This window comes from Triplophysa rosa, linkage group LG7, assembly GCF_024868665.1.
Source record: "Triplophysa rosa linkage group LG7, Trosa_1v2, whole genome shotgun sequence".
NCBI classification, from domain to species: Eukaryota; Metazoa; Chordata; class Actinopteri; order Cypriniformes; family Nemacheilidae; genus Triplophysa; species Triplophysa rosa.
The window spans coordinates 6,324,943-6,339,020 of record NC_079896.1 but is presented as its reverse complement, the minus strand read 5'-3'; the positions used below and the strand labels follow the sequence as shown (position 1 = coordinate 6,339,020).

Below are 14,078 nucleotides of genomic sequence, written 5' to 3'. Positions count from 1 at the left end.
TAAAGCAATAGGATAGCTGGTATGCACGCAAATGTCGATAATTTCATGCCATCAACTCAGATACTCAAGCCAGATATTTACATAATTAGTGTTGTAAATTAGGAGATTGATGTTGAAGGGGTCCAATGTTATGTTAGATCAGAGATGCTGTGAATGATCGAAGCAGAGTATCCACATAAACTGTCAACGTCTTACCTCTCAGAACCAGGAAAACACTTTTAAGTGTTGAAAATTGATAACATTTTAAAGAGTCTTTGCTTTGTTTAGGATATAAACTAGGTTTCCATAGCAGGATTGGTTGAGCACAGAAATGCAAATGACAGTAGTTCAAAAGATGCAATTCGTTATCTGGCCACTAAGAGGCAGCATGGAGTCAAGAAGTTTGCGTTCTCCGTGTGCTATTTTTAAGCACAGATCGGTGAGAAAGTAAACATTTTTCAGTGCCTACATGATTTTTATTTATTAAAACCTCCAGACTAAAGACAATTTAAGATACTAGATTAAATGTTTTATTTTTCAGTCTAATTATATTCAAATGGTGTTTATTGTGCACTTCATAAATGACCTTTACACATTAAAAGGCTTTTAACAAACCACCTCTAATTTCACAATAAAAACGCCACTTTCCTCCCTCATGTATTCCTAAAACGATTTAACCAACGTGACTGCTGTTGCCTTTGTTATTCGCATGTTTATTGCTTGAAAGACCTTTTTAGTCATAATCTGTAATGCAGGATTTTCTGCCGCTCTGAAGAAGCGTTTCTCTTCAAACCTATGATTGCCCCATGATGTGTAAGTGATCTTGAATACATTATTGATGACCTCCTCGTGCTGCAATTACCGTCAGAAGCGTGGGCAGAACTCGCTGTGTTGTGCTAAATGGTTCTTCAGAGGAATAAGGAACTTGTGTATTGCTTGTTCTAATTCTCTATGCACACTTCAAATGAAGTTTGATTCATGTGGACACTTGTAATAGTGTTTGACAGCTTCGGAGTGGGGTTGGTGGCAATACACGTGGCAAATCGAGGACTGTGGGATGCAGTTTCTCTAGCAAAAATCCATCATGTTAGTATCATGGTATTCTAAGGCATCTTGACGTATAAACTTAATATATGAATATGGTAATCATTGTGCGTGGTGTTAATACCATCTGATAAAATGATTGACCACATGGATTAAAAGAGAAATTATCGTTTTAATTCTTAAAATGTGTATTTTTGTTATATAGTTTTTCTTTCGAAAAAACTGTTTTCATATTTTTCATAAATAGTTTTCATGCTGTATATAATTATTTTGGTTAAACTGTATATCAAGTGTTTTTTGTTGAATAATTTGAGGTGTGAGAACAAAAGTCGAGCACTCGCACATTCCTAATTGCACATATGCCGAACTGTAACCTTTTTACATCGCTAACAGTTGACATTTCAGAGTCCTTGCCTCAAACTTGGGAATAGAGTGTTAATTACATGCATTATTAAATGAGCAATTATCAATAAACCCAAGTTGTGTAAGCTCAAGGGTGCTGAGGGATGGCATTGCCAATATGGTAGCTGGTTTTAATCTTTATGAAATTTACATCACATGCAAGTTCATTTAATTTCATTTTCAGTGCAGGTCAGAATATCTGACCAGATTTTCTCTTTAGGTGAACAGAGTTCTTCTTAAGATGTTTAGTTGCATTTTCAAGTTGAATTTCAAGTATAGTTCTGATGTGCGTGCTTTGTTTATGCCCTGTTTGTGGTCTCATGTGCTATTAATGATAGCAGCAAGCGTGCGCTGTTTGTTTGGATCAGTCTCACCTGCTGACATAAAGAACTTCAAAACACTTAGCTGTGTATACAAAAGACACATTTCCACTAAATAATGAAAGGGTCAACATTTAGTCAACATGTGCTCTATTGCTCGATTATTCTTAAGGTGGAAAACTGGTTATGCTTGTAGAAAACTTGACAGTAGTGTTTGACAAATAGTTTTCGCAAATTGCTAGTGGTAGATAGTAGGAAAAATGCCAATGGTAGTCAAAGGTGCCCTAGACTGTTCGATGTCCTACATTCTTCAAAATATCTTCTTTTGTGTTCAACAAAACAAAGAAATTTACAACGAACTTTTCCTACTATGGTAATCAATGGTGACCAAGAACTGTTCGGTTACAAGCATTCTTCCAAATATCTTTCTCTGTGTTCATCAGAACAAAGACATTTTTACAGCTTTTGAACATCTTGAGGGTGAGGAAATGAAGACAGGTTTTTTGGGTGAACTGTTCCTTTAATAACCGAACAATCACATTGTAAACAGCATTTGATTGGACAAAAGTCTGTGCGTGCAAGATATATCATATCATTATTCCATAAAAGAGAGAATATAAATACTAAATGTGTATATCGACTCATTTTTCAACGTCAAGGAGTTCACCAGCATATAAGGCATTCAATCTAACAGAGCAAAAAAGCAGTTAAACTCCAGTTTTGATTTCATGAGGTCTTTAACATTTAAATGCATTGATTATGCATCATATAACTCAAAATGCTCAAAATCTAATAAGAAAAGTTAATATTTACAGTTATACGTGGTATAAATCCTGTTGGTCCGGCCCTTGAAAACTGCTTACAGCTTCACTTTGACAATGGCCATTTTGATTGTGATCCTCGACTCATAAACCTTCCATAAATTGCGAATGAAAAATTAAAAAGGACACTGGTAATAACCTTAATGGCACTGTTACAAGTTTTGAATTTAATTCACGGTGCAATGTATGCATCTGAATGTTCTTTCTTATAGGGATGATAAGCTGATAATGACAGTAGCTGAATTTCACAGAATTGCAAAGAATCATTTTTGATATTTTTAAGAAAAATTGTGTTTGGATGGAGTGGTTGAAGTACTCAAACCTTAACTTCTTATGAAGTATTGTAACACAATTGTAAAGTAAATTGCATTACAAAATATGATTTTTATTATGTCTTTTGCAAATAGTTTCCTTTGCTATGTAAAAAAAAAGACGTGGATTGAGAAATGACCTCAACCACTCCATCCAAACACCATTTTTCTTTAAAAGAAAATCAAAAATGACTCTTTGTATTCCTAATGTTTCTTTGAATACAACTTGTACGCAGTTACAATGAAAAGATTTCATATTACAACCAACTTCATGCATTTGACACGAGTCTAAACACAAAGTTATGAGTTTGTCGAGCATAGGTTGTTTTGAAATAACATGAGCTATAACTTTTCATGATTAATGAGGCGGCCTGTTACCTAACTCATTGTTGGTATACTTGTTTTCCTTCACTGACAAGCGTATTCCTCAAGGGGGGAAGTCTACGGGGAGCTGAATGCGTATGCGTTTTGCCATTTTGATGAATGGAAAAGTTGACTCGTATGTAGAAAAGTGTTGAGTCTCTTCGAAAAAAGTTTGAGCTCTCTGCGGGTGGCCCCTAAGGGACGTTTGGAGTAGAAAGCAGAACGACACCATGAATGTGTCTTATAAAACTGCTCTGGAGGAAAACGAAGTACAATAAACAATAGTCAGCGTATAGCTTCTAAACTCCATTACGTGTATGTTAGCACATGTAGAAAGAGAGGTACAGTGAATATGAGTATGATGACAATGTATCCATTACTTTTAACTGCAATGCGCTGCTATATCTATGAAAAAGCATCATTATGCATTTTCTGCTAATCTGCATCAAGCAATAAGGAAACGTATTTTCTCAAAGAAACTGGAATGAGGCTGTACCTTAAGATTTTAAAGCACCAGGGGAGAAATCCCAGTCACAGACGGCAGTCGTAAATAAAGCCTCATTTCAAATTCTATTAATCTATTAATAGACGCTCCTTGTGGCCTTGCATTATTGCCGGAACCTCATTGCTTAATTTATGCACGTCCGGCGCGTGCCTCATTTGCATGCTACAGACGTCGCGTGTTCTACTCATGCGTTCAGAGAGATCATTTCAAAGGCAGATTCCACTGATGGAACGTATTCATTTGAGCTACAAAACAAGAGCAGCCCGGCCACGATTCAGAATATGCATTATTAACAGATTAGAAATGTCATTATTACCGGGTTTAGATTGTGATCTGCTGCAGAAAGAGAACATCAATCACGCGCGTCGGGAAATCCCAAAATTAGTCATGCATACATTTGGCATGAACATCTTGCAGTGTTTTAAACGGTAGATATCATTTATATCTTCTCCTTTGGGGTTTGGGTGTCAAGCAGACATAGGTATCTTTATTGATGCTGATGCTTGTAAATCATGCATGACAGGTACTCAATAATAATTGGTGCGGATTGTTTTTGACATCTGGCTGTTGGTGAAGGCAGCTTTGTTCTGTGGACGGATTTCAAGTGTGAGACATCAAAGGATGGCGTTTCTGTCTAGGATAGAAGGTGTGTCTGGGTTTTGCTATAGAAACGTCTATTAAAACGGACTTTTAAGCCACTTGCATTTAGATTAAATACAAATTATTTTGCCTCATTTCTCGGCTCCCCTTTCAACAATTTACATTGGTTTTAACCAAAATACCACAGCTGTGAATTTACTAAAGCATATACATTATGGTTTTATCTTTAAATAAATCATTAAATGAATATGAATTTCTGTAAGATTTAAAAAAATCATTATGTTTTAATTTCTAGGCATTAAGCATAGACAGTTACAACAATGCATCTGGTTTGCCACCCATAAATACAGTATTATGCAAAGTACAGTTACTATAATACAGTTTGGTTTGGACAGTATTCGGACTTGCATGTTAAAGACCCACTAAAGTGCCTTGAAGTGTAAAATTTGGTTTGATGCGTTGATGTCATTTCCATTGAAACAGGAAGTTAGGGCGGGACATATTGAGGGGCTCTTAAAGTTTTCTTAAATGAGCAATGTGGAGATTTTAGCGGCATCTAGCGGTGAGGTTGCAAATTGCAACCAACCTCCCTTTCGAAGCACTACGTCGGCCCTCACAGGATAAAGATGACGTCGCGTTTTTGTTTCTTTGCAGAAGGAGATAACGTATTAACGAAACGCGCTCTGTAGAGCAGCTAGTCCATTTAGTGCTACTGTAGAAACAACATAGTGAAATTCCATGCAAGGGGACCCGCTGTGTATGCAGATAGAAATAGCTCATCCTAAGGTAATAAAAACATAACGCTTTATTACGTAAGGTCTTTATACACCTCTGAAGACAGTTTTGTATATTACATTGCATTTCTGTCAATAGATCCTCAAATAAAAATGACACACTGGACCTTTAACTCAAAGGGATAGCTTCCACCCATTGACTTCCAATGTATGGACACAAAACCACTGAGACGTTTTTGTTCTACAGAAGAAAGAGTCATATACAAGTTTAAATGACATGAGGGTGAATAAATGATGACAGAATTTTTATTTCTGGGTGAACTCTCCCTTAAGTGCATTTCATTGGCCTGCTACACCCACTAAGCATCCAATCATCCAATCGAGTTTTGATTTCCACTATACATGTCATACTGCACCCAGAGACGAATGACAAACTTTGACCTGAAATAAAACAGATGGACACGAGGTAGGAAACAACAGCCTCGCTCTGTAACTGAGGAAGTGAAGATTTAGTGAGGTTGAGAGCTGCTCTAAAGACTTACCTCAGGCTGCCGTGGAAAGGCCACATGGAGGGGGATCAATACTCTGCTAATGCAACTCTCATTTTTTCTCCGAATAAATTCTCCTGACTAGGGAGCGACACTAAAAGCACCCGGTGGTATTTCAGAGGCTCTGGGGCCTTTGGGGTCCCAGGATGGCTGCTTGAGACTCTACTGGGGCTACTAAATGCCCAGACGTGCTTTTGGGGACCTTTAGCACCGAGCTCTAAGGAGACACATTAAGAGATGGTCTCTTCAGCGAGCCACAATAGGCATTTTGATGTGTCTAATAAGAACACAATAAATTGTCCTTCATTACTCCGTAATTAACTCGACGGTCCCATCCCCCCGTACTTACACTTATATTCACCCCTCTTTTTCCACAAACATGCCCCAACGCCCGCCTTTCTGCCTCCTGTGCTTTAATTTCCTCTCATCTGCGGGTGGGGGCAAAGGCAGAGAGGTACCCCGCTGTACTCCTTCATTCTCCGCCATATGTGCTTTCCCTCCCCAGCCCCACTTCGACCCCACCCTTTAACCCACCACACCCCCTGAGACCCAGCACAGGGCAACACCTGCAAAAGGGCGTGGCCTCGTGACCGGGGATGATGGGCGCGAACTGCTTGGCTTCAGCAAAATTTAGTCTACGGTGATGGTTTGGAGACCAACACAGATACCAATCCCTCAGGCCTTCCGTTTCCGCGGGGCTTTTCCGAGCTCCTCAACTGTTAATTGTTCAAATGAGGTTATTAATTGGACACAAAGGAAATTCACCTGTCATGTCAAATGGGGATCATTTACTGATTGAAAGGTGTTTCTGATTATATTCTTGATAGGCCTGTGAAACGCACACTGGGACTTCAAGTTTGCATAGCCCAAAGGCAAAAAACCCACCCTATATCATGAGATGGGGACGGGTGGGATTGTCTTTTTGATTGTGTATATGGCTGACATTCTTTTATGATGGCCCAGATTCAAAAGTCATGAGTTACGTAGTCTTTCTGGGAATGCATAATCTTGGGAATACGGTAAAGGATAATGGACCTCATAAAATACAGTATAACCATACTGTACTGTATACACATGCACATCTGCATTCATAAATCAGAGCAATGCAAATCAGTTCTGCATAGAAATTCATAAGAATTCAAAAGTTAAACAAAATAATGCAGCTCAAGTACATAAACTACTTTTTAATTTATTCACACAAGATATCGCTAGGTGTTGCGCTTCAATTCAGGGATAAAAACAAGTGAATCTTGGACATTACACATGTAGTAGTGGCCAAAAGTAAAGTCCACATTTTTTTATTCAATATTTAATTTAAAATGCATTCAAAATTTTGTATGTATATTGCATTTGTGTGTAGTATAAACTGAAGCTCAGCTTTTAGAAGAAAAAGTTTATTAAGACATAGCCGAGGATGACTAAAATATTACAGAGAGAAATAATAAAAACAGATCAATTTGTAGTCAAGCTTTATTTCATGCTAGCTTTTTGTTTTTATGCATTTTCTGTATATTCAATTCAAATTCAATTTATTTCACGTTTATTGTGTAGCGCTTCTCACAGTTTACGCAAAGCAGCTTTACACAAGGGCACAATATAAATCACAAACAGATAAAAAAACATTAGAATATTAAAATAAAATTTCCCTGTGTTTTGTCTTTTTGCCAAATCATTTTGTCCAGTAAATAAAAGTTGAATGTCAATTTTGTGCCATACATCTCATATTTTGAAATTAAATGAAATATACTTTATTGTCCCTGATAGGGAAATGTATAGTGGACTCAATAGCAAAACAGTTTTCGACGCAGCCTGATGCACAAATATTGCACAAATATGTCCCCCCGGATATCACTTTTGGCCACTTCTGTAGTTTACAACACAGAAAAACTTTTCAAAATGACAGTCACAACCACAAAGATATAAAACTAACTTTGAGGATTCATGTTCATTGTGAAGCCCTTTAAATAGACCATATGCAAAACCATTACAGAAACCAAACAGCCTCTGTGGCTCCCACAGCTATCAGGTAATTTGAAAGCGATCCAATAGTTGTAGACATGCAGATGTTTACAGTTTAAGCAGGCATCTGTTTGCTCGAGCACGGGTGCATGCGGGGCAACGGTAACGGGCCTCCAACGCCTCTTATGAGAGTAGATCAACTTAAGTACAAACTGAAAATCTGTCAAAAATGAAGTAACTCTCAGTGATATAAGTCTTCAATATTATGTATATTTATTAATCAGTTTAGAGATTTAATAAAGAGAACCTCTGAACATTTGTACAAGAGATAAGTGTTCAACATTTTGATTTAAAGGGATAGTTACCCAAAAGTAAAAATGTGTTGATCATTTACCCCTTATGTCATTCCAAACCTGCAGAGAACACAAAAGAAGATATTTTGAAGAATGTTGGTAACCGAAAAAGCACTAGCCTGCATTGACTTTAATTGTACGGACACAAAACCACTGAGACATTTCTCAAAATATCTTCCTTTGTTTTCCACAGAAGAAAAAGACAGGTTTGAATGACATGAAGACGACTATATGATGACAGAATTTTTGGCCGAACAGTCCTTTTAATGTAAAATGAGATCATACTTTTGAGTCAGAGACTTTTAGAATTTAGTGTTTAGTGGGTAAAAAGATCAACAGCAGCACTACACGGCACTTGGCTCCGGTACCGCATGTGGTTTTCCTGCTGTTTGAGTAACCGGTTATTCTGTGCACATCTCTATCTGATCGCAGAAAACAAATGTTTAGAAGGCCAAGATAACACAATAACACTCCAGTCCACCGCACGGCATGAGAATTCTTTCACCTTCACCTCTCCCTGAAAACAGACGCCCGAATTACATGCGCACAAACACGCATGCAAAAGTGTCGCTTTTCCCATTATGTGACGAGAGCCTGTCGCTGACAAAAACAATCTATTACACCGTCGCCGTGCGCTCAAGAGAGCATTCTTCCTGAACGAAGAACAAAGGTTGATGGGCCCTAGAAGGACAAGTGTCCTACAAAACACTGTCTCAGATGGGCTCTGTTAACAACTGCACTCTAGTTTAAACATGCTATCTACACGGGCACACTTTGAAGGCCGTTTTACCCTCCAGTTCTCTGTTCGTCGTGATAAAACTTGGCCCAAGGTCTTCATGCAGATCTGTGAGTGTGAACGTTTTGTATAACGTGTGAAGGAAGTCCATTTTCGTTTTCAATATTTGATTTGTTCATTTTTGTTATGAAGGATATGTAAAGCCATACGTTATGTCTATGTTGCACTGGCCAACGTGGCTGTAAATATAATACTGATCTGATCCTGTGATCTCAATGTGTCGGCAAAATTAAACAGCGTTTAATAGGCTACTGATATCACTAAATCTCATTGATTTTAAACATCATAAAAATGATATTCATTGATTTATGTCTCAAATATTTAGTGTATTTTGCTGTTATTGTTATACACTTAGCATTGCCATTGTATAGTAAAAACTTCTTATTCGTACAGAGAGTCACTGTAAAATGAAGTCAGCATCCCAAATACTGTACTTAACAAAACTTTGGTGAACTTTGAAGTCTTCAGCTTAGCGATAGCAAACCTCAGAAATTTCCATGGCTAGTTCAATGCATTCCCCTGTGTCATGGCAAGCATCCATTAGACCGCAGTCAAAATTACAGCTGCAGTTACAGTCGCTGCTGCGAGCGCCTTCCGCAGTTGTTGAAAAGTACATGTAGGCCGGACAGATGCGGTTAGCGGCTCGCTCACATGTTTCAGGTAGCATGAGGAACAGGTCGTAGAACCGGCAGAAGAGACAGTTCAGCAGAAGCTCAGCACAATCTTCTAAACAAGACCAAGAAATGGAATTTATGAGCCGTTTACAGATGAAATACATATAGACATATACTTTATACTTGTACAGTATATCTTGACAAGTAATAACTCTAAGACATTACTTTCTGTAGATAAGAAAACTCTAGAAAACTCTAAACGTATCTAAAATCATGAGTGCTGGACAAAAGGTAAAGGCTGCCATAGGTAAAGTCCACAATCTAAAAGTCAAATATAGACAAACCCAATATTCAAATGCTCATCATTTGACCCAAACATGGATGGAAACACCCCAGCATAGGTCAATTTAAACCCAAGTGTTGGGTTTGGCTATATTTGGCAAGGGATAGTTCACCCAAAAATAAAATTTCTGTCACCATTTACTGTAATAATCAACTTTTTTCTTCTGCAGAACACAAAAGAAGATTTTTGAAGAATGTCGTAACCAAACAACAACGGTACCCATTCACTTGCATTGTTTTTTTTGTCCATACAATAGAAGCGAATGGGTACCACCGTTGTTCGTTTACCATCATTCTTCAAAATATCTTCTTTTGTGTTCTGCAGAAGGAAAAGGTCAAACCGGGTTAAAATAATAAGAGTGCAAGTAAAAGATAAAAATGTTCATTTTCATGAACTATCACTTTAACCATATAAAACGACCCAAGTGCACCATGTATGTGGTACAATTTCATCAGTTATAATGCACCAGATATAAATTAAATTAAAGACAGAATAAATTAAAGCAGACAATTGCTTTTGAGCGACTGGTTTTACCTATATACAGCACGACTTAAACTATACAAAATATAATGATGCAAAACCTATGATATTGCTAATAGGTTTCGTATAGCAGAAAACATTTAATAGGAAAACAGACCACCTTTTCATACTATTTACACGCCTGTGATAATGTACTACATTGCGACATGTTTCCATTCAGAATCTAGAATGATCACATCTGTCTAACACAGCACGATGTTACCGACGAACCGCACATAGATAAAAATGCTTGATAAATGTCAGAAAACACTTAAATCGCGCACTCAAAATACCATGACATGATCCTTATAAGAGCCTAAAAAGCCCACACAGTGATACATATGCTACAGAAGCGGAATGCCTCTTTGAAAACTCTTACCTTGGGATTTCAGCTGATGGAGATAGACACTCAATGGTCCTTAATGACCCGGTGTCTGTCTGCACCTCTTGTGTACAACAGTTTAAAAGCCTCGCAGCTCTCGCAGGGCACTTCTGTACACATGCATAATTTACCGAATCATCTTTCCTTCCACAGAGGAAAGGAATAGAGCTGTTTGGAGATGTAATCAATTATCATCTGTCTGTGTAGGTGTTTTTCCCCATAGAGGATAATGCGTGTTGTGCTGCTAGAGAGGCACTCGCTCGCTGGTGATTAAGTAAACAGCAGGATGACACAAACCCCCTGAAATTAGGAGGATTTCGGCTTAGTCGACTTGTTGTGATGGTCTGTTTGTAAGAAATGTTGCCACGTTGCCTGAGGTCTTATGTAAAAAAATAAACCGAGCTTCAAATGGGGCTTTCAAGTGTTTAAGTAGATTTGAGCATAATGCGGGACAAAATGCCCCTGCCTCTGAGCATAAGAGTAGGAATTAGATTAACCTCGGAATATAATACCAGGAAACACATCGTAACGCGCGCGTAAAGCCCGAGCTTTGCGCATAATGACTCCGCTTTAAGTCATCCAAACCTGCTGGCTGAATGAGGGGGAAATATATTGTTCTAATTAATTTCATATTGAAAAAACTGTTAAATTATAATATTCTCAGAGCTTGGTTTAAATAATTCATCTTTATATGTAAGTTTAATCGAATGTGCTGTTTAATTCTCTTAATACAGTTACAACTGATGTAGACAGCTTTAAAAACGCATGCTTTTCATTGTAAATTATAGATACGTTTTAATAATTAACTGTTTAAAAATGCATAATTATGTGCTTGTAGCAACACATAAATTCAGAAAAAAATCAAAGGATTTTCTTTAAACAAGGCAGTGTATAAAACCATGGAGAAAATTTGGTATTGTTCTGGAGTTCTTGGTGGCAGATAGATGTGATGCAATCATTGTAGGGGCACTGTGGTGGTCTAGAAACTCTCACACTGCAGGATCTGGTGATACTCACCTCCTCTCTCCTGGGATTCCGACAGTGAGCTGGTGGATGAGGTGCTGTGTTTGTCCAATGCCCATGAGGAACCAAAGCCTGGAGAGCTTGCATCCGTTTCTCTCTCCCAGCGATCCAGCTCAGGAATAGGAGAGAGTCTTTGCTGAGCAGGTGCTGTGCTGGTCGCCTCCATTCCTGCTAAAATATTTCAAGACCGTTTTAATGTCGTATAAAATCTGTTACTTTGAATAAAAATCAACCATAAAAGTGCCCGTAAGTGAAGAAACGGCATTTACATTTATATTGAATAATAAATGGTTTATCTTCACCAATTTCAGAATCATGCAGCAATTATGTATTTTTAGTGTTAGTTTTCATGAATTCATCTAAAACATTAGACGGGTCGCGTCATGACGAATCCAATTTTCATTGACCTGGTGGAAAACAAAATGTAACTTTCAGAATAAAAAAATATTAACAGTCACTCCTGAGGTAATAAGTAGACGACAGGATAGTTAATATTATTAGAAAACACCAGAAAAAAACTATCTACCCAAATCCCACTCAAGATTTATATTCTCCGGACAACAACTTATCTCTGAACATTAATATCTCAGGGAAAAGGCAAAGTATGTAAATATAAATAAATAACATAATTCACCATACAAACACCATGGTCAGTAACAAACATGCACATCACTTCATATGCAGAAGCATCAGTGTTCTAGAATCTGTTGCGTCCGTTCTTGTTTCTGTAATTCTTTCATCCTGAAGCAATGTTTATCAAGGCCTGTCTAGTAAACATACTGAGATGAGTACGGGCATTCCGGTCTCAAAGTGAGCGCAGAAATCATTCAATAATGAATCTGCCAGATCTGAATGCAAAATATTAACGAAGCATTGCTTTGGCTGCACCACCTTGTTTATTTTGTCTTCCACCTATGCCGTATGAATCATTCAATGTGCTTTTTCTCTCTTTTATTTAACATTTAATGTCGTATGATTAATTAACACACGGGACATATTTTCCGTAGAGGAATCTGCATTGTTAGTCCAAAATAAAAAAGAGAAGTGGAAAGACACATAAAAATGGCTTTGGGCTGTTTCTTTTTCCTATCTCGCCTTCGGATTGAATAATTTAGAAAAGAGGATTAAGAATTGCTTCTCTGGAAAATTCTATGGTGGCGTTCACATAGTATTTGGATTGTGAAGTGAATATGACAGACGTATGCAGTATGACAAATCTTTAGTGTTTTATTAGGGAAGAGAGCGTGTTGTGACAACGTGCAATACGCAGTCACAGAATGTAAACAGCAACTTCACAATGAGCAAGCAAAGTGCAGATCAAAAGTGTGCTATTGTCAGATGCCGTGCACCACAATTTGTCCATCCAAACATGATGTAATCTCTATTGCAAGTTTGTCAGATAAATAAACATGATGTGATATACATATGTGTAGAAGAGGTGACATTCTGTGTTATGCATAGACTGTAAGTCTTTATTGGGGCAAATAGGAAAATACCACATACATTAAAACAGAAAGGATTACCCTACTTACTACATGCATTATGGCATCCCTCCGATCAATAACCATCTCAAAATGCAGTTCATACAGTAGCGTGTCCAATAAGTCATGCACCACGGCAAAATCATTCCCCAAAAGATGCAAATGTGTGTCACTTTGAATACTAACGTCTATTACATTGTGTATCATTTAACTTACCAGTTTTAGCTAAAGAGCTTTTCTTTCCAGTACTCATCAAGTCAAGCTCGATTTCCTCACAGGGTCTAATGTTTTTCCCAGCCATCTGTCTAACAATGCGATTAAAACACCAATGCAAAGAAAATATCAAGTTATGAAGGAATCGATGCGTAAAGAAGTAGTATGTTAGTGAATCTACGTATGAAAACTTACCGTCGATACTTCACGATTAATGGACAGATGTTACACAATAGTTTTAAACATGACAACATAAATTAACAATAAAAACGAACCCAAATCCTAACTATGCCTCACTACTTTACCAAAGATTAAAATCAATCACAGCATTATATATTGCCATCAGTGCACAGGGAGCATCTCCTGTATCTAATCTCAAATCCCCGCCAGACGTCACTGCTGCTTTGAGGTGCGCATCAAACTTGATGCTCCAGATGACGTCTCCACATGTGCTTGTAAGAAACAAGGCAAGGTAAAACTGTTTTATTTGAAATAAAACTATGCTTTTCTTTACGTAAATCCGTTTATTTCACGTTTTGTAGCAGTGTTTTTGTATTTTGTTCTGCAATAACGTAAATAAACCAACAAATGCATTATTTAATTCATAAAAACCCAAGGAAAATGCGTATTTGACTTCATTTGTCGCTGCGCAGACTTATCGGCGTATGACATCAAACTACCGCGAGAACAGCATTCGAATCGCGTTCGCTGTATTTTGATGTCACGCTGATTTCTGCGCACGTGTTCAGTATCGAGATGAGACGATCA

The 14,078-nt window shown here is 37.7% G+C and overlaps 1 protein-coding gene across 1 annotated transcript; it reads right to left on the bottom strand.

Moving 5' to 3' along the window:
* Positions 1–9,043: 9,043 nt before the first annotated feature.
* mdfic2 (MyoD family inhibitor domain containing 2) lies at positions 9,044–13,398 on the bottom strand. Its single transcript, XM_057337821.1, has 3 exons — positions 13,314–13,398; positions 11,611–11,784; positions 9,044–9,461 (listed from the first exon to the last, which is right to left on the bottom strand). Exons 1-3 carry the CDS (start codon positions 13,396–13,398, stop codon positions 9,205–9,207), a joined length of 516 nt encoding a protein of 171 aa, XP_057193804.1. The 3' UTR covers positions 9,044–9,204.
* Positions 13,399–14,078: the final 680 nt, after the last annotated feature.

Excerpts from the sequence above, each read along its gene's own strand:
- mdfic2 (XM_057337821.1), bottom strand. The coding sequence starts at position 13,398 with ATGGCTGGGAAAAACATTAGACCCTGTGAGGAAATCGAGCTTGACTTG. Across the intron at positions 11,785-13,313 it reads AAGCTCTTTAGCTAAAACTG|GAATGGAGGCGACCAGCACA; the intron begins GTAAGTTAAATG and ends ATATTTTAGCAG. Across the intron at positions 9,462-11,610 it reads GGAATCCCAGGAGAGAGGAG|AAGATTGTGCTGAGCTTCTG; the intron begins GTGAGTATCACC and ends GGTCTTGTTTAG.